Raw genomic sequence first — 21,091 nt, forward strand, 5'->3', positions numbered from 1 at the left:
TGACTGCATGAAGATCAGTAGCAGAAATTTAATTAAAAAAATCTCAGAGATGCATAAGGGATTCACCGCTGAGTGTGATGGAAACAACCTTTTATTGTGATTATCTACCTCTATTTAATTAGAGATGTGATGTGTAATCTATCCAGATTTAACTATCCTTCAGATTCATGTAAGAACAAACAGTACACTTAGAAGAAATGCTGAACAGATTTTAAACAATTATGAATTCCAGTGTAAAAAGTTATTCATTTCATCATATTTATATAGCCGTTCATCTCCAATAACCTGTTAACATACCTTAATTATTACATCAAACTAGCTGTTATCAATCCCAATAGTAATGATGAATCCACTATTATAATATCTGCCAAAGAGTTAAGCAGATAAAAATGTAACATTTTAAAATTACATTCATGATAACTTTACCTTTCAGAATTGAAGTTTTTAAGGTCAATTGAAATGATAGGAATGTTGGATGGAACAGATCATACTGACTTGTACTTCATGATTCAAGAGTGGTGAAAACTGTTCCTAGTTGCAGGAGTTATAAAACAATTCCTTCTGGAGCACAACACTGAAGATGTTGAAGAGTATTGGGGCTAGGACAGAACCTTGAGGTAGTCTACTGCATAGTTCCCTCCATTTAAATGGAATTCCATTGACGATCACATGTGAGTGCTTTGGTCAGCCAGCTATGAACTTATCAGGTAGTGATGCTCTCTGTTCCCCATTTTTCTATCTTACCAAGAAATAGGTTGTAGTCTATTTTGCCAAATAACTTGAAGTCAACGTATACTATGTCCACAGTAATTACTTTGTCAAATAATGTAGTAAGGTTTGTATTTTGACAAACCTCATATTGGTTTCTAGTAATAGTTTTGCTTGTTTACAGGTAATCACAGATCTATTATCTTATCTTTTTCAGGATGTTCCCACATATTGATGCCAGGCTGTATATCTGTAGTTTCTTAGATCTGGTTTTTTTTCTTTTTTTCAAGATTGGAACCACATTAACTCTTTTCCAGGCCTCTGGTATTTCTCCAGTGCTTCAGGATCTTTGAAAGAAATGGTTCAGTGGTTCTGAGACCACCTCTATCAGCTACTTCAGAATGCTGAGATAATATAATCCATCTGGTCCTGATGATTTGAACTTGAACTGGAGTAAATAGATTTTTTAAAAATAGTTTTCTTGTCTATTTTGACTTATATTCTTATTCTGTCTTTTACTGTACCGCTTTTAATAAATTGGGACTATTTTTTATGTGTAAAGACAGCTGGAAAGAATGAACTATACAATTTTGATTTCTCCCTACTATCAGTCCCTTGTCATCTTCTCCCATTAGTGCACTGATCATTTGCTTGATGTTTTTCTTATTTTTTAAATGCTGAAAGAGTCTTTTTAAAAATTATTTTTTATATTTCTTGCAAAGTTTATTTGAGGTTTAGCTCTTCTGACTTTATCTTTGCAGATTTGGGCTATTTGTGACATTCTATTTTAGTTGTGTGTCCCTCTTTTCATTTTTTTATACTTATCCTTCTGTCATATTTTTCTTTTACCGAAGACAGTTATGTTTAAATGTCTTCAAATTATATCAGGAAAAGTAAATTATAAAATGAATTGCAAATCGCTAAAAACCAAAATATTCTTTTTAGTTGCTTGTAATTTGTGATAATTCTTTGTAACAGCTAAGTAGTTGAAGTATGAAGATTTTAAAATAAGTATTAAAGCAGATTCTGTATGGTTCTTCATTAGCAAGATATTAAAATTGGGTTGTATGATACTGCTGTTAAGAAAATCATATTCAAAAAGTGTTTTCTGGGTTTGTTAACCGCTGTCTGTTCATCTGTATTTTGGGGCTGATAGTTACATTTAAATTTGAGACATTCATCTTTCTCTTAGTGCAAAAAATATTTTGTAGTCTATCTCATTCTGCTTCCAGTAATATTCAAAATATGCACAATCTATTTGCAAGTTCCATAATGCTGCAGCCTTGCTAATTATTGTGATGCATCCTGACATTTACTGTAGGTTAATAGAGATTCAGCTATTAAGACTCTGTCTCTGTTACAATCTACTACAATAATTAACAAACATTTTATAAGGTAATGTTTGAGATAATTGCCAGAGACATATGTTAAACCAGTTATAAAAGAGATATCTATTTTCCACTGAAGACTTCTGATTTTAGGGAAAATGGATTGTAATGCCATTAAATGAATTTGAATGACTGCCATTCCAAATATTTCTTACCAGAAGTGAATATACAGATCCAGTCTTTGCAAACTAAATTAAAGTTTGACACTGGCATATGAAGAAAGTTTACATCCAATCTTCCCTCAACTGATAGTTGGGTTAATAATAGCATGCCTGCAGCAGTAATTATTAGACAAGAAACTCAAGTCATATGCATCATCATGTCATATACCATCAAGCCACAGTACATACAAGTGAAAATTATTTTGATCATGTACCATACTTAAAAGTTTTTATCAATTATAACAGCATGTTATAAGGAAAATATGACATATGTGGTATATATTGTACAGTGTATGAACAAATTTTAATTGAGCTCCAGTAATTAAATGAAATTCAACTAAAATTGAACATCCCCAAAGAGGAAACATTTAAACCAATGCAAATGATGCCAACTAAGCTCATGGAAAAGATGCAACATGGGTCCTTCTTTCCTTCCCTCCCTCCATTTAATTAGTTATATTTACCAAAAATAGTTCATTTGTATACTTTTCTCTGTCCATGAAGCTACATTTCTTTTAGACATCCTTGAAACAAAAACCAAACTATTTTGTTTACACATATATTCTAACATTTTTTTTTGTTTAACAGCTATGGTACTTAATAATAATTTAGTACCAGTAATTTAAATGTAATACAAATTAAAAATTAGGTAAATGAAAATTTGAACATATACACCCAGATCTCCTATTTTTATGCACCCACTTTGTTCTAAAATAAGTTTTTACTTTCAAAAGCAGTTTATAATTTTCTAGAGTTTCAAAATGATTTTGGTCAATGTGCATGGCTCCAGTCAATATAGTGCCATAAGTCTTCCTCAATAAACAAGGATTATCGATTCATTCTCTGGATCAAGATACTGCTTTTCTGAATACAACCTGGGCAAAATTAATTATTTTTAATTTCTGAAGTAGCACAATCTACTGAATCAGCAGTAGACCTGGAGGATTAATCAAATCAAATCAAATTATTATAGCCATTAAGCTAGAAAACCTGAAGGATTTTAAAGCAATAATCCATCGTTTTATGAGCTATATAAGTTGAATGACAAGCTCTTTTGAAATTCCACATTGGATTTGAATGAGATATTTTTCAAACTGGGTGAAGTACTAAAGAGATCAGAAGCCAATGGAACAGAACAGAAAAATATGACTAGAAGGGATCTTGGAGATCTTCTATTCCAACCCCATTAAGCTGTTTTATCTCAGCCAGACTGCATGAGATTGTTAAACAATATGAAGAGTATGTACCAAAAGCAGAATCAAATAGGCCTATTTAGTCTAGCATTTAATTCCTCAAAGGACAATATTAACATAATATTATATTCTTTTTTGGTTTCCAAGCAACTGCTATTCAACGGAATACTGCCTCTAATATGACAGTATCCATTTAGAGCCCTTATTCACCATGATTTTAAATTCAATCTAATTTATAAAATATTAGATTTCTAATTTCTAAGCATAAGTGTCAACAATAATCACACTTTCATAAACTGGAGCACCATATAGTCAGTAAAAATTTATTTGCCATAGTTAAAGGACTTACCTTCTAGAATTTGTGATGTTATGCAAGAAGTCACACAAGTTGATGGTTTCTTATGTGAATCTGTTGAACCTGGGCTGGCACACTTGGGAATGGTAACAGTTGGGATTGAAGAACCACCCAAATTCAAGGATAAGTCACTCCTGTCCCAACATAAATTTCGATTTCTCAGCTCCTTTTCACATCCTTCAGCTGCCAATTTCTCCAAGTGTTTATATCTGAAAGTTAAATTCCAAAGGGATTCCGTAAAGAAGAAAAAAAGTTCAGCTTATACTTGTTTATAAATGAAGCAGCCATAAGAAAATATATGACTTCTTGACACATGAAACAGACAGCAAATCAAGCTGCTGGATTAATCTTCCAGTGTTGGATGGGGAGGAAGATGTACAAACAAACAAACAAACAATGTAGAATGTTGCTCAGATTTGTTTATATTGCCTCCCAAAACAATTTAAAAAAAATCAGAAAAATGCTTTCCAAATTTCTATCTCTTTTACTAAAGAGAGTGAGTGGAAAAAGCTTCCTGCTCAGAGAAGAAAGCCCTTAAAGAATGCAACTTATAAATGTTTGGACTAAAAACAGTCTGAGTGTCTGTCTGAACCTGCTACTATTTGTTCTAAGTACAGTACACTGGAATCACTTTGTTCTAGAATGGAAACTTTTAAAAAACATTAAAAGGTTTGTCTGCCAGACTTAAGATATCCAATAACTTGGATATGACATCACATATAGTTTATTCATAAAAGTGAATTGAAAAGAACAAAGATACATCTGTTTTGCATTTTAGGCAGGGAAGATTCACTAACTATTTATTAAGACCAGTTACCAATCTTGTTATTTTATATGTTGTGACCAAAATTACTTGGAAAATGTGCCTCTTCCAGATGTCTACTAATGTATTGAATTATTTGAAAATGGAGTGCATACATGAATACATATAAAGTAGACTGCTGATTTTGTTACTCAGTCATCAACTTCTAAAACAGCCAAATCAAAATTTAATTGTAGATAAAATTCAATGTAGATAAAAATGAAGTTTTACACTTAGGCAAGAAAAAACTGTACAGGTATAGACTAGAGGAAACTTAGGTTAATATCAGTAAGTGGGAGAGAGATCTTGGAGTTTAAGTAGATAATCATTTAAATATGACCCAACAATGTACATCAGCAGCTAAAAAAGCCAATGCAATCCTAGGCTGCATTAATAGAGGGATAGAATCAAGATAACATGAAGTATTAGTGCCACTTTACAAAGACTTAGTATGACCACCCTTATAATTCTGCATCCAGTTTTGGTCACCACATCAAATAAGATGTTGAAACTTTGGAAAGTGTGCAGGGAAGACAATAAAGATGATTAGGGATCTGGAGACTAAAACATATGCAGGAATTGGGTATGCCTAGTCTAGTGAAAAGAAGGACTAGGGGAGATATGATAGCAATATTCCAACATTTGAGGGGATACCTCAAAGGTGAGGGGATCAGATTATTTTCCAAAGCAGCTGAAAGCAAGGCAAGAAGCAATGGATGGAAACTAATCAAGAAGAGAAGCAATCTAAAGATAAATTTCCTAAAGGTGAGGACAATCAATCAGAGGCTTTCAAGAAGAGACTGAACAGCCATTTGTTTGAAATGGAATAGGGTATCCTGTTTGAGCAGGGAGTTGCTTCAGATGGCTTCCAAGGTCCCTTCCAACTCTGTTATTCTATTTCTATTCCCTTCCTTTCCATGCAAAACTAATTTTTCACATGCCAAGTAATGTGTACGACTTCCAATGTCTCATTGCTATAAACTTTTCAAACTAACATGCAAATGGCAAGATAAAGACATTTTTCTCTGCAATAACAGTGTTTTCTACATTTTTGATAACTAATGGACCTTTTCCTTCCAAATTAAAATTAAAACCTCTAAAATTAGATGCCTACTTCACTTTTAACTCTGAAAGAGCTTAACTTTTTAAACTGCACTTTTCTCACTTAAGCCTATGCCCTGTTTTTGTGTCACATGTCATTTCCCAAGTCAATATAAGCAAATTGCGCAAAAATTCAATGAGAAGGTTCTTCTAAAAGTGAAACTGTGTGTGAGAAATGAGAGAATAAAATGGAATATCCAACATACAGTACTTGCACTAGTACTTTTATCCTTGGCAGAGATTGAAGACAAATTAATGAATCCCACTTTCACATATCATGCAAATTTTCTGTCAGATGGTTCCTAGCTCACAAAGCATTCTTTAATTTAAAATTAAACAAAATTCAGAAGCTATAGTGCTATACTTTCATACACACAACCACTAAACAGAACTATGTCTCAATCCTAAGCAACAAGGACACACAACGGACCTGCAATAGCTTTTGGGTGAAGAAAGGTTTATGAAAGAAAGCATACAGCAAAACGAAGAATTAAGTCATTGAAAAGTAATAACAATTTAATTTTGTAATGAATATTAAGATAAACCCCTACATGTGCTACCATCACAACAGAGTGAATCACAAGAATGTTACAAGTTATAAGGGACCTTATAGATAACCTTGTCCATTTGCCTGTTAATAGTAGGAGTACTAATTCCATTTGAAAACCTCCAGCTAGAAAGTGTGCACTGTTATTCAAGGCAATTCAGTTTCACTACTTAACCATTTTTTCCATTAGAAGCCTCCTCCTAAGTTTTAGATTGAATCAGAATTAATTTCAGTTGGCTGGTCCTTCTGTTCTTGGCTTTAATGGAAAATATTTTTCTCATGCTCATATATCTTTTTAGATATTAGGCTAATAAACATATTTACAAACTACACGTCTTGCTCTTTTAACTGTTCCACATAGTTCTTCTTTAACCCAATTCCAGGTTCTCCATGTCCTTATTCTTGTACCTAGATACCTAATCCAAATTCAATCTATCTGTACTATCTCAAAGGAAAGGTGGAAGCTGGGATCTTACCTTCAACACACCAGTTTCTTATTTAAAAGAATCTGAATAAAATCTGCTATGGAGTGTGGGCAGGTATACAAGTGGGTGGGTGATTGAAAAAGTGGTGGGAAAGGAGCAATTTGCTACTTTCTGCTACCCCACTGACTTTGCAATCGCATGACTGTGGAATGTGCAACCATAATTGCAAGTCAGTTGGCAAGGGCCTGAACCACAACCATGTAACTGTTGGGATGTCCACAATCTTGCAGACCAGTTCTAAGTTCCTCTTGTTCAGGAGCTCATAACTTTCAATCAGAGAAATCAGAGAGCTACCTGTAGGTTAATATCTCTATATCAGAAACTGGATTTAAGTTACTGTCTTCAATATAAATATAACTTATTAGTCTCTTAGTGCTTTTTAAATAGACATGAACATTGCACCTAATTTCTTCTTTCCGACAATGTTGTTTCAATGATGCTATTTTTTTTCCCTAAAGACATTAATACTTTCAGTATGGAAGCCAAAAGAAGCTACAGCTTCTTTGCCACAGATGTACTTGCTGAAAACATGAATGACTGAGTAAAAAAGAATTCGGTGTAACTGTTCATTTCAGAACCTAATAACTAAATTACTAATTACTAAATAATATAATAAAATAAATTAGTAAATTACTAATGACTAAATATGGGAAATCTGTGATTGGGTCTTCTAAAATCTATCCTGTTTTCCTCTCCCTAATCTAGAGAAGTGTTGGATATTGGCCTGCATGTTTTTCCCTAGATCGAGGATATGGGCTGCTCCACCTAGTGTGTCTATGCTTTAGCACATCTAGAAGCTAAGGTGTACATTGTTCATTCATTCAGTCATTCATTGTTCAGTTGCACTACCTGCAAAGAAGAAGAGAAAAATCATCCAGGAAATTATAGTCAGTCAACCTCATATCATGTCTTTGGATTTAACGTGTCTTGAAGAGATTAATCCATGGGCACTTTAAAAACAAATCATCTAGTGTTGTAGATTTTAAGAGAGCTGATTTCAACGAACAGGATAGAAAGGATTCAATGGATGGAAATTCTAGAGAAAAACAATTCCCTGGATGCTTGGGAAGCTCTGGAAAACAAGATATTAAAGGCCAAACAAAAACAATATTATTGAGAAAGAAAAACAAGACTCATCTTGCAAAACTAGAATAGTTGCAAAAGATCTTTCTCATAAGGTGAGGGATAAAAGAACAATAGTAAAAAATGAAAGGAGGAGCTTCTAACTGTAGCAGAATACTAATAAATAGTCCAAATATGCAATGATGGAGCTAGCAGAGATAAGAATCAGAATCAGCTAAGGTTTGCAATAAAAAGCTAAAAATAGGAGGGGGGGGGAGTTTATTTTGATAGGATGAAGAAGGTAGTCAAGAAAATTGTTGGTCCACTAGTGGAAGAAGATGGCAGGAGGGTTATGGGTAGTAGGGAGAAGGCAGAACTCCAATTTCTTTTTATATCTACCTTTGCTTAAAAGGTAAAAATACTCCAACCTGACAAAAGCAGCACTGTGGGAGATGAAAGTGAAATGCAGGTGAAAATAGGTAAGGAGTTTTTAGACAATACTTAGCTGCTCTAAGTGAATTCACATCTTCTGTTCAGGTAGTGCAGGAACTGGAAGATGTGCTCTCAGAACCATTGAATACAATCTTTCAAAGATCCTGGAGCCTGGGGGAACTGCCAGAGGAATGGAAAAAAGCTCAAATACACTCATTTGAGCCACAACTAGAAACTCTATTTAAATCAACCATTAGTCCCATTTTTTGTATAGGCAAGTCAGCTGTCTTTGCAAATATTGATTTTTCAAAAGAATAAAGTGATGATTTGGAGATGAAGAGTAGTATAATATACTACTTGCCCTGGGCCTTCTCTTTATAAGTGAACAAAGTCTACATTAACTATTTGGCCAGTATATCTTTGAGATATACTGTCCAAATGATTAATATTCAAAATTGAACATTATACTTTAATTCTTAGAAGAACTTTATATTTTTAAAGATATTTCATTTCATTATATTATACTGTAGAATATTTTACCAGATATTTGGGCAAATAAATTTATTTTTTTCTATCATGAAAATTTCCCTCAAATATTTTGAATCTGGTTTGCCCTTGTCTCTTAACTCCTTTCAAATTTCAAGATAACTTTTTGTTTAAAAAAGAAGCACACACGGCACTGTATCCAATGAACCAAATTAACTAATGTACAGCATGGCTGCAGTTATAACCCAATACACTGGATATAAAATCAACAAAAAGAAAAAAAGCCAAAATGTGCATCACCAAAATGGAAGATAAGATCAACATGCTAGGATCAGATAAAAGCAAGGTAGAAAGCAATAAATGAACGAAAAGAATTTGAAGAGCAAGAACACCAAACAACATTTGATCAAGAAATATTTCCTTAGCAACAAGGAAGATTAAGGAAGAACTGGAAATAATAAGGGAGCAAATAATAGCTGCAGCCATGAAAATCAGAAGATAGAAAGCTTAAATCACCCATTATAGATAGAATATTCAATTTCAATTAAATTAGAACTGTTTCTACCAATCCATCAATGGAGAGATGTAATGAACCACTCAACACCTGGCAAACGAGAAACAGTTCAGTTCGTGGTACAACTATGGGATAACTCATATAAATACAACAAAAATGCATCTTGGATAAAGGAGGTATATAATAATAATAAAAAAGCTGAAATGAAAGAACTAGTAATATCAGCAGGAATGATGGAAAAATTACCAAGAATTGATCAACATTAAGTGAAGATGAACTGCATAGTTTCTGGCTGAAACACCTGACTGGTCTACACTCATTCATTGCTAAGCAGTTTGGTTAACATCTGACAAAATGTATCTGATCATGAAAGTTCTAGAAAAAGAGGCAGCACCAGGCAGCTACAGGCCAATTATCTGCTTGCCAACAATTTTCAGATTGTTAACTGGTGTGGCAGCTGATGCACTCCAGCAGGACCTAGTTGAAAACAACCTGTTTCCACTTGAGTAGAAAGGAAACCTTTAAACAGCAGAGGAAGAAAAGATCAGTTCCTAATTGATTAGATGATTTTGGAAATCTGCAAGATCGACTTGAATAAACCATGGATTGATTACAAGAAGGTATTTAACTCCCTGTCAGTCAGTAGAAACATCAGAGGGTGGGACTTAAACCTTCCACCTCCGGAGTTGGCGGTGAAAAGGCATTCAACCATAAAGAAGGGAAAAAGTTAGAAAGAATTTACTATTTTGCCCCAAGAAGAGTGGAAGAGAGAGGAGGCTGAGATACTAGTGAGGTTGAGTCTCTGTTGTTCTCACTGCAAAAATTTTGAAGCTTTTGGCTGTAAAAAGGAAAAGTTTCTAAACTTTTAAAGATAAGGATAAGGAAGATCAGATTAAACCAGAAGAAACAGAACAGAACAGAACAAGTTCTTGTTGGCAGAGAAAGTGTTTAAAGTGGAAGGACTTGTGAATAAACATGGCCTTGAGATGTGAACGACAGTGACATCTGTAACTTGTTTAGTCTGGGAGACTGGAGTTGAAAGTGGAAGAACTATGACTGCGCTTACTATGACACTTTTGAATTGCTATTTTGCTTTTTTTTTTCTGCTTTTTTCTTCTGGACTTTTTTCTCCCCTCCTATTTTTATCTTATATTTTGTCTTTTCTTTGTCTTCCCTGCTACCTTTTGAGATTTATAAGCTTAGAAACTGGGAAAATATAAAGACTTGCCAAATTGGGCTGGAATATAACTTATCTTGATGGAGCGTAATTAACTTTGTGATATTATAACTGGAGAAGGAGAAGAAAAGAGGAAATTCTACAAGAACTGTTGGAATACTTTGGGAAAACTGTTGGGGACATTTGTGGGCCTAAATTACAAATAAATAAAACTAGATAGCTTATCCACCTAAGAGGAAAAAAGAAGAAGCAAAGGCGATCTGCGAGAGAAATGTTTGCCGTATAAAAGTTTGTGAGAGACATATTGTGGACCTAGTGAACCTCAATAGACTAATAAAAATTCTCTCTATTCCTATATAATATTGTTTTTTAAAAAGGGAAAAGTGGAAGAGTGAAAATTTATACAAAGAGTATTTTTGAATTGATATTTCAGATGATATTTGCATAGAAGTGGTAAAAAGAGAGATAGAGGAACCTAGCAGTGATAGTTTGGCCATAAATAGCCTATTGAAGTTGGGAGATAATTGGGAGGGCTTAGTGGAATACTTGGGGGTATGTTGTGAAATTATTGTTTATTTTGTGTGCTACTGAAAGATGAAGAAAACCACTTTGACCCTCTCTTCAGCAGTAGCAGCTGTCCCAAGCCCAACAAGCCAGAGATCTCTGGACAACATTTTATTGCTGGAAAGAAGCGCAATGCAAGCGGAAACAAATGCGATGCTCCAATCAATAAAGGAGTCAATGGCCAAACTACATGAAAAAATACAGAAAATGGACAACAAAGTAGAAAACATCCAATAAATATTGATAAGGAATGAAGAAAGAATTTAAAAAGTGGGAGAAAAATCAGAACAAACTGAAAAAAAACTGAATGAAATGGATCAGAGATTAACACAAGAGGACAAGGGTCTGGAAGCATCAATAATATCCCTGGAAATGGAAAAAGCTGAACATTTTCTAAGATTCCAAAACATAGAAGTGAGAAGACCTCCCTGATAAAATGAAAGGGTTGTTGGCCGAAGTCTTGGAAGTAAGCAAGCAGTAATATCAGAGATGGATGAAGCCTTTTGGGTTCATACAGACTATATAAGGAGAAATAGACTACCCAGAGAAGTACATATTCGGTTCCTGAAAAAAACTATATATTGTATTTATAAGATAATAACTCTGTCTGTGGTAGGCACTGGTTGGATTGAGTAGCTCAGCAGTGGTTATTGCTAATCCAAAATCTAGATAAAGGAGGAGGGCTAGGAGTAGGACTAGCAATCTGCCCTGTAAAAACTTGACTGTTTTGGAAAAAGCAAGTAGAAACCAAAAACCAGATCAAAACCAGCATGGCAACATTTATCCATCCTTGATTATGGTGCTGTACAAAAAAAAAAAAAAGATGTCGAATATGCTGATTTGGTAGAAGCCTATTTCCTATCCCACCATGCATAATTTATCATTATTCAGGTCTATGCATCAATGGAGGAGGCCAAAGAAGCAGATAGAGGACTTTTATAATCAGCACCAAGGGATGCTTAATGATATTACCAATCATGACATCAAATTGGTTATCGTAGACCTGAATACCTAGATTGATGGACAAAGACATAGCATAAAACACAACATTGGGCCACACATTTTGGCTATACAAATGTGTTTATGAACATTCTATGTATCAGAAACACATTTGCGCACAAGCACATTCATTGGCAACAGGGTATTTTCCTGATGGTTCCATGAGCAATGAAATTGACTATACAATGGAACCTTGGGTCGCGAACATTTCTGTTTGCAACCAAATTAGGTGACGACCAGACTTTTTGGCAAAGTTTTGTTTCTGTTCACGAACATACCTTCGGGTGGCGAACAGCCACAGCGATTTCCCCTTCAGTGCCATTTTTCTTTTTCTGCGCATGCACAGACGGTCTTGCTTCTGGTCATGACCAAATCGGGTTGTGACCATAGTCCTGGAACATATTATGGTCGCGACCTGAAGTTCCACTGTATATGCATTTGTGGTCAGTGGCACTTGGTGTTGCTTCACTTACACTTTCACTGGGGTGCAGATGTGAACTCAGGCCATTATCTGGTCATGGCATCACTCCGACTTAGGTTCATGAAAATACAACTATGTCAAACAGCACATCCTTTTGCAACCAAGAAATTGAAGGATGCTGCAGTAATTGCCAGTTCCAACTTAAATTGACCAACACATTTCAATAGTTACTGCAAGGCCATTGTCAATAGTAATTTTAAACAGGCCATTGTCAATAGTAATTGACATACTAATAGGACATCAAGGTTCATGGAGAGAATGATGGATTCAAGATGGTACCTGGAATCTCACTGACAAGCACAGGATTGCATAAGGTCAAAGGGATCAGACACTGAAAGAAGAGCAGCAGAGGACAAATACAGAGAACAGGACTCTCAGGTTAAGCTGGGCCGAAAAGTACATGTGGCTGGAAGGCCAGGATACTGAAGCCAAAGAGGCATCAGATAGGAATGATATAGATACTACACCAAATTGTTTGTGATTTAACCAATGTGAGTGTCAGTCTTAATGTTCCAATTAAAAACAAGAATGGGAAACTTTTGCTCACAAAGGAAGAACAAGAGGTGAGATGGATAGAACACTTCAAAGAAACCCTGAACCAGCCAATTCCAGTATGGTCTATGATTTCATTAATGCTGATTCCATTGCATTAATGGACATTGAATTGGGCATGATTGCAACCTACAAAGTTTTACATGCAGTTAGAGCACTGAAGAATAATGAAGCTATTGGCTTAGACTAGATCCCAGTGGAACTCCTGAAAGCTGGCAGAGATAGAGATGACCAGGTTGTTAAACATGTATTGCTGCACTCCTGATAATTGGCGTAAGGGGGTTACTATTAAATTTCCAAGAAAATGTATCTTTTTTTCCTGTATCTGGCAACACGTTCTCAATTATTCTCCTTAGGCACTCTCAAGCAGCAATTAGTAAAATACTGCAGGAGGAATAGGTTGAGTTTCATCATGGCCAGTCATGCCCTGAACAAATGCTCATACTATGCAACATTACTGAGCATTACATCAGTTCCAGAGATCACTTGCCATAAATTTTATAAAGTTCAGGAAGGCTTTTGATATCATATGTGAAAACTCCCTGTGGAACATCTTTAGAAAATATAGAATCCCAGATCAATTTATTAACATCTTCAAAAATCTCTATCATAACAGCTGCTGTGTAAAGAAAGGTTCATAGTGGAGCCACTAACTTTTTTAACATTTAGACTAGTATTACACAGATCTGCATTTTATCACCCTTTTTATTTCTCCTTGCATAGACTTTGTTTTGCAGAAAGCAATGAATAGATCAAACACTGGAATTTCCCGGAAGAATCACACAAGGATCCCAGACCTTGATTTTGCTGCTGATATTGATTTGTTGTCAGAAATGAGTACCTTCTTGTAGGACATGACTACCAACTTAGATACTGAGGCTAGAAAAGCAGAACAACGTATTAGTGTGGATAAGACCAAAGTCATATTGATTGGGAGTCACCTTCCTAACAGACTAATCACAACTGGCCAACAATTAATAAAACATGGCCAACAGTTTAAATACTTCAGTAGCATCTTATCACAAGATAAGATGGCAGCACAGATGTAGATGTGAAACACAGAACTTGTAAAGCTTCAGCAACTTACGACTTATTTGGTCAGCTCCAAAAATAAGATAGGAAGACCAAGTTACAGCTTTAGAAGACAATCATTGTACCAACAGCGAACTACGCCAGTGAAACATGGGCAATAACAGCATGCACAGCACAAAATCTCAATGTGTTCCATCAGCATTACTTATGAAGAATTCTGGATATCATGACAATGTCACCAATGAAGAAATTTTGCAATGGAATGGATTCAGGAAATTGCAGGCCATTGTGACGAAATGTCGAATGATTTAACTGGCCATATTTTTTGCCGGCCACAACATCAATACCTGAAAAATGCTGTACGATGGAAGCTGCCAGATGAAAAGTGAAGGTGGGGCAGACCATGCAAAACTTGGCATCAGATGTTAAAATATAACTTGTGGACAGTGGACATCAAATGGGAAGATGCTGAAGATGTTGACATGGATAGGATTCATTGCAATAAACTTATTACTTTATGTGAGTCATGCAAAAAGAACCAATGATGATGATGATGACATAATAATAAACCCTGACCCAGATTAAACAATAACTGGAATCAGAAGACAAAAATAAAAATGACAACACACCATACTTTGCACCCAAAAAGTGATATTGATCAACTGGGTTTGCTAAGAACTGAAAAAGACTTAACAGGTGAAAACAACTGGGGAGAAAGAATTTACAGAATAACACGCTTGGAAGATATATTGGAGGTCTTCTAGTCCAACCCTCTGCTCAAGCAGGAATCCCTGTATCATTTCAGACAAATGGTTGTCTGGTCTCTTTTTAAAAGCCTCCAATGATGGAGCACCCACAACTTTTGAAGGCAAGCCATTTCACTGGTTGTTGTTCTCACTGCCAGGAAATTTCTCCTTAGTTCTAGGTTGCTTCTCTCCTTGATTAGTTTCCAACCATTGCATTCTGGTGCTTTGGGGGAAAAAAACCTCTTCTTTGTGGCAGCCCCTCAAATATTAGAACAATGTTATCATGTCTTCTCTAGTCCTTCTTTTCACAATACTAAATATACCCAATTCCTGCAACCATTTTTCTTATGTTTTAGTGTTCAACTTCCTAATCATCTTTGTTGCTCTTTTTTGCACGCTTTTTCCAAAGTCTCAACATCTTTTTTTATTGTGGTGACCAAAACTGGATGCAGTATTCCAAGTGTGGTTAGTATAAGGCTTTGTAAAGTGGTACTAATACTTCATGTGATCTTGCTTCTATTCCTCTATTAATGCAGCCTATCTCTTTTCAACAGCTTGAAACTGTTTATATTAAATGTTACCTTAGGTTCTTGCTTAGAACATGAATTACTAAATTTCACCAGCCTTAGATTGTCAATCTAATTGTATATTACCCATAGGTAATAATACTGACTAGCAAAAAAAAAAGAAAAGAAAACTGCAAAAGTGATGGTGCTGTGAGTGAAATTCCAACACATTTGGAGCACCACTTGAACACCATGAGCAGTAACAAAATTACGTTCAGTCAATTGCAAAAGGCAGTTTTATTTGAAACAGTTTACATCAAGCAACAAAATATTTAATAAGATTAAACAATATTTCCTAAGTCCTTGGGAAGAACTCAATAGGTGGACAAGAATGCCGAATCTAAACTATTGGCTGACTGAATTCAACAATAATGGAATTTAAAAAAAATAAAAGTATTCAATCCACTTTGAAAGTTGACTGTGACTACTTTGGGAATATGGTCAACACTGTATTCAATGGTTCTTGGGCTGATGAAAGTTGGTCACCCATGGTTGAGAAGATAAAATGAATCGACATTTTTAGAGGCAATACTGCATCCATTACTTGTACAACAAAATACAGTAATGAGGGTGAACAGATACTAAGGACACAGCAAGTTCATGTATTTTTTTTAGTTTTCAGTAATTACATTTTTTATTTTTATGTATATAACAATTTTCTATGCATGTCCTTTTTTGTAAGTTTAGTTAGAAGTGTGTTTATAGAATCATGCACCTCTTAATAATGGATATAAGAAATACAAAGCAGCCAAAAGCAGACCTCTCTACAAACCTCTCTTCTCTTGCTTGTCTCAGCTCTTCTCTTTTATCTAGATAATTTTGACTAAAAAAGAGATATGCACAAAGTTACAAGTAAAATAAAAACAACAAGAAAGAATAAATTAAGCAAGAGACAAAGGAAGAGCAAATGAATTAAAAGCAACTAAATCTTTAGTCATTTTCTACATGAAAATATAGCATGATTGAGTATACCCTCTTATTTAGCTACTGTGTTTTCTTGCAATGGGTTGGTCACTAAATAAAATGGCTGCTAAGTAAACAGTGGCTGAGAGAGACAGAAATGTTGATAAGATCATTGGTTGCTGCCCCCTCATTTGGATCAAGTTCTGTGTCCTATGCTGAACCTATTTTTTCTTTTTTGATCCCCCAACAGAGTGGAAACATTGCTTAAATAAGGTATCCCTGAGGTGCAGTGTAGCCATTCCTAATACATGCTAATCATAAGTTAACAAGCTTAGTTCTGAGACTTTAATTAATTAATTAAAACCTTTGGCTTGTTTCAACTGCTGTCAAAAATTGATGGACCTTAATCAGATTCACACTGAAGGCTTTTGTTGTCCTAAATGGTTGGAAAATGAATTTGTATTACTGTTTACTACATTTTTATATATTTTTATATATTCTTCTGGAGAAAACTAAAGCTGCATGGCACTGTGAACCAAAAATAACCAGCCTGGAGTTCACTTGGTGCATATTAAAGGTCTTCTAGCTTGTGTGGTTATGGCGAATGCGGGAAGAGAAATGAGTTGTTTCATTTTCTTGCTGAAAACTAGAATAATTCTTTTAAAAGAACATCTCCTTTCAAGTGTTCAAATAAAAGTTTTAAGAGCTTCTTACATTATACAATTCAAAATTATGTTTAAAATCACAGTGAATTTTGACTGTGAATGTGAAGTGACACACAGGTTTTCTTATGAAAGCCATTTGCAGTTATTCATATTTAGTTTTATTATTAAATGACATTATATCAAATTTTATATCTGAAATCCTTGTTGGGACATGTTAAAGATAGCTTTTTATGTATATTCAAACTTATTGAATGTTACTCTAATCAGAAAAATCTTTTACCCTAAGAATTAGAATTTCTTCCCATTGAGAAATGCAAATTTTAAACATATTTCCTAAGCAAGTAATACATACATATATACACACTTTTATATTCTCTCTTTCTCCCTCTCGCCCCCCCTTCTCTCTTTCTGTGTGTGTGTGTGTGTGTGTGTGTGTTCTCTCACACATACCTCAGTTGCCTTGTATGACTATAAAATCTAATCTTGAGATTTTACGGCGAGTTCCCAGTTTTCTTAGATGGAAAAATACAAATCAATGTGGAGATATTAATAGGTAGCAAATATTTTTTAAATCTATCACATTCATTAAGGTAAAAACCGATTAAAGAATTGTTGCTTACTTGAATTTGTTTCTCTCTTCACGTTCTATTCTTTGCAGCCTCTCCTCTCTCTCTTGACGTCTCCGTTCTCTTTCTACTGCCAAGGACTCTTGGTGTTGCCTATATGATGATGTAAGGAGACCACCCAAAGATGTCCTATAAGAGAAGTAGAAAAATTCATTGTCTTAAAATAAACTATTGCCTTCATTGTATTTTCCTAATTAAAGAAATTTTGTTAATTAAGTCATGTATACTATATATATTTGAGTCATGGTAACCCGCTGGTTAGAATGCAGTACTGCAAGCTACTTCTGCTTGCTGGCTGCTAGAAGTTTGGCAGTTCGATTCTCACCGGCTCAAGATTGACTCAGCCTTCCATCCTTCTGAGGTTGGTAAAATGAGGACCCAGATTGTTGGGGACAATATGCTGACTCTGCAACTGCTTAGAGTGGGCTGTAAAGCACTGTGAATATACATTTAAGTGCTATTGCTATATATTATATATTATTATATAAATTGTATATTATATTAAATTGTATATCATACAATTTATATAAGATCATACATTTTATTGCCTAGATGGTAAACTTTAATTGCCCTGAACTGCTTTTATTGCCTTGAACTACAATTATCATTCTACCTTCTTTTGTGAATTACAAATTTTAAATATGTTTTAAATATTTTGTGGACTGCCTTGTATTATCTTTTTATTCCGTGTGTGTGTGTGTGTGTGTGTGTGTGTGTGTGTGTGTGTGTATGTGTGTTTAAGTATATATAATATTTTTACACTAACAAGCTGATATTTCTTTTTTTTAACTTTCAACTGAGATACTATTTTTTTCTTTTAAGCTGAAATTTTGTTTTACTTTCATATTCATTTGTCATTTGTAATACATGTGCTTTGTTTTACTTTGCAAATTTTATTCATCTGTCATTTTCAATACATGTGTGGATTACAAGTTATATCAAGAGAGCAAGATTAGCTACAGAAGGGAACAAAAAGAGAACTTGTACTCCTACAACAGAGGTGAAAAGTGGCACAGCTGACATGGCCCAACTGAGAGGCAGTCCAGTTGATAGGTGGCCTAGCTGAGAGGCAGCTTAGTGTCCCAACTGAGAGGTGTCCTGGTGACCCATTTGAGAGAAGGGGCAGCAGCTGAGCTGATAGTGCAGCCGTGACATTTGAGTGGAGGCAGTGTGATGCAAATGGAGGCCCCCCGAGCAATGGTGAAATGGAGCTAGGTGGTAGCAGAACAGCAGCTGTGAGCAACAAAGCAGACCTGGAGCAGCAGCGGCGCAGAGGTACATGACACAGGAGTGAAGTGACCAGAGCTGTGACTAAGAGCAGCACAATGGACCAGCAACGGCTGAGAGCAGCACAGGGGACCAACTGGGCAGTGGTGCTCACAGTAGCGACTGAGAGCAGCATGATGGACCAGCAATGGCTTAGCTGAGAGCAGCGCAGAGGACCAACTGAGCAGCAGTGCCCACAGCAGCGAGAGACAGCAGTACGGCTGTCAGACCAGTAACAGCTGAGAGCAATGTGGTGGATCACCTAAGCAGAGTGCCCACATCAGCACATCGTACCTGAAAATACCTGGCCAGGCAACCAAAGAGCAACAAAGCAGGGAAAAAAGGATCAGTACACACTTGTAAACAGGAAGGAAAGGAATAAATTTCCAAGGCAGGGAATAGAGGACTAAGAGCAAAGCATCTCCTAGAAAACTGCCCAAAATTCCCAGCCCCCAAAAGAAGTGCATATTACTTCAAAAAGGGTCAGGAACTCTTGTAAATTCTTAAATTTTTAAAACCTATAAATTCCTTTTTTTTAAAAACCCTTTTTCAAAAAATTTAATTTCTTTTCTTTTTTCAACTCTTAAATATCATTTTTAATTTTAAATACTTTTTTAAATTTTTAAAATTTTAAAATTTTTAATTTTCAAGACAAAGAACAAAAGACCAAGAACTCTTGTAAACTGACATGTTGCAATAGGAAAAATATGTAATTTCTAGAATTAAAAAAAATTAACAAAGAAAAATGTCATGGAAATAGAGACTGACACTATAGTGACTTGCAAAGTGTATCATATGTTTCAGCTTATGTCCACAGAAGACCCAAAGTATCTATATATCAAATGTAAACTACTTGAATTACTAGAAGAAAAACTAAAAGGTTTAGAGCAGTGATGGTGAACCTTTTGGTCCCATATGCCCAAAGCATATGTGTGCATACCCAAAATGCAAGGCCCTCCCACATTCACACGCTGTCTCATGCAGGTGCATGGCCCCACTGTGCACTCGTATGCCCCCGTGCATGTGTGGCCCCACATGCACCCCTGCGTGCGCCCTGTCTCCTGTGCAGGTACGGCAGAGACCTGAAGGCCAGCTGGCCAGTGGGAAGCGTGCACGCATGCATGGTGCAGCTGAGCTGGGGCAACGGCACGTGTGCCCACAGAGAGTGTTCTGTGTGCCACCACACATGCCATAGGTTTGCCACCACAGGTCTAGAAGCAATTCTAGCCACTCTGAAACTCCATGAACAAAGCAAGAAATCCCAACCTAAACAAGAAGACTACACCAAAATAAAACACAATAGAGAACAAACAGCTTCCATAAAAAAACGACCCTACATATGCACCTAAAGAGCAAGACCGATGGAAACATGTCATTTTTAGAAGAAGCAACAACTAAGGGCAAAGACCTTACCCTTACTAGATATCCTAGCCCACTCCAATGAAACCCCTCTGGAACTGAACAATCACTTTCATAGCCTCCCTCTGGAAGAAAATATGTGGACACTCACAACAGAGCATTCACCAAGAGTTTCTAAAAAAGAGGCGCAACCCAGCATTCTTGCAACAGGAAAAAAAATATACCAGACTTCTCTAGAGAAAAAAGGCAAATATTGATGATAGGAGATTCAATTCTTAGGGGAACAAAAACTATAGTCTGCAATAAATCTAAATCTATATTGTCTCCCTGGAGCAAAAATCAAAGATGTAACTGAATATTTTACTAAAATAATCAACTACATAGATTACTACCCTTTCTTCTCCTTCATGTGGGGACCAATGGCACAACACTGAATCTGAAAACAATAATAAGACATTACAAACAGCTAGAGAAAAAAGTTAAAGACTTAGGAGCACAAGAGGTGTTTTCATCTATACTTCCAACATAAGGCAAACATTCAATGAGGGAGCAAAGGATTTTAGAAATGAACCACTGGCTTAGAAACTAGTGTCGTCAATGGATCTTTGGCTTCCTAGACCATGGTTTGCATTACCTACTTGAAGGGCTACTGGCAAGGGATGGACTGCACTTCATAAGAACTGGAAAAAATATATTTGTAAAATGACTGGCTCATCTTATCAGAAGGACTTTAAACTAAAATTGAGGGGGGAGAGGGGCCAATGTTCACGACCTTTAGAACCTTAATCCAAGCAACTACTAGATAACCAATCAATAAGGAGATAGGGAGTAAAGAGAAAGAAGAAATAAAAAAAGAAAAGAAAAATCTCAGTTACAAAGTAGGAGATATAAGAAACAAATACAAGATACATAAAGGAGTCA

At 35.6% G+C, this 21,091-nt stretch overlaps 1 protein-coding gene across 10 annotated transcripts in view; it reads right to left on the reverse strand.

Moving 5' to 3' along the window:
* The window catches only part of FHOD3 (formin homology 2 domain containing 3), a 268,815-nt gene that overhangs the window by 87,870 nt on the left and 159,854 nt on the right, over positions 1 to 21,091 (reverse strand). For 4 of the 10 annotated variants that reach the window (XM_026678282.2, XM_026678281.2, XM_026678279.2 and 1 more), the window contains 3 exons: positions 17,540 to 17,674; positions 16,124 to 16,174; positions 3,800 to 4,014 (listed from right to left, as the gene is read on the reverse strand). In XM_026678282.2, the coding sequence (XP_026534067.1) occupies positions 3,800 to 4,014; positions 16,124 to 16,174; positions 17,540 to 17,674 (401 nt within the window). Of the gene's footprint in view, positions 1 to 3,799; positions 4,015 to 16,111; positions 16,175 to 17,539; positions 17,675 to 21,091 lie in introns of all 10 variants that reach the window. The other 6 variants (XM_087946239.1, XM_087946238.1, XM_087946237.1 and 3 more) reach the window with 2 other exon arrangements.

The sequence above is a fragment of the Notechis scutatus genome, chromosome Z, assembly GCF_049901735.1.
Source record: "Notechis scutatus isolate UNSWTSFEM ecotype Mainland chromosome Z, rNotScu1.2, whole genome shotgun sequence".
Classification (NCBI taxonomy): Eukaryota; Metazoa; Chordata; class Lepidosauria; order Squamata; family Elapidae; genus Notechis; species Notechis scutatus.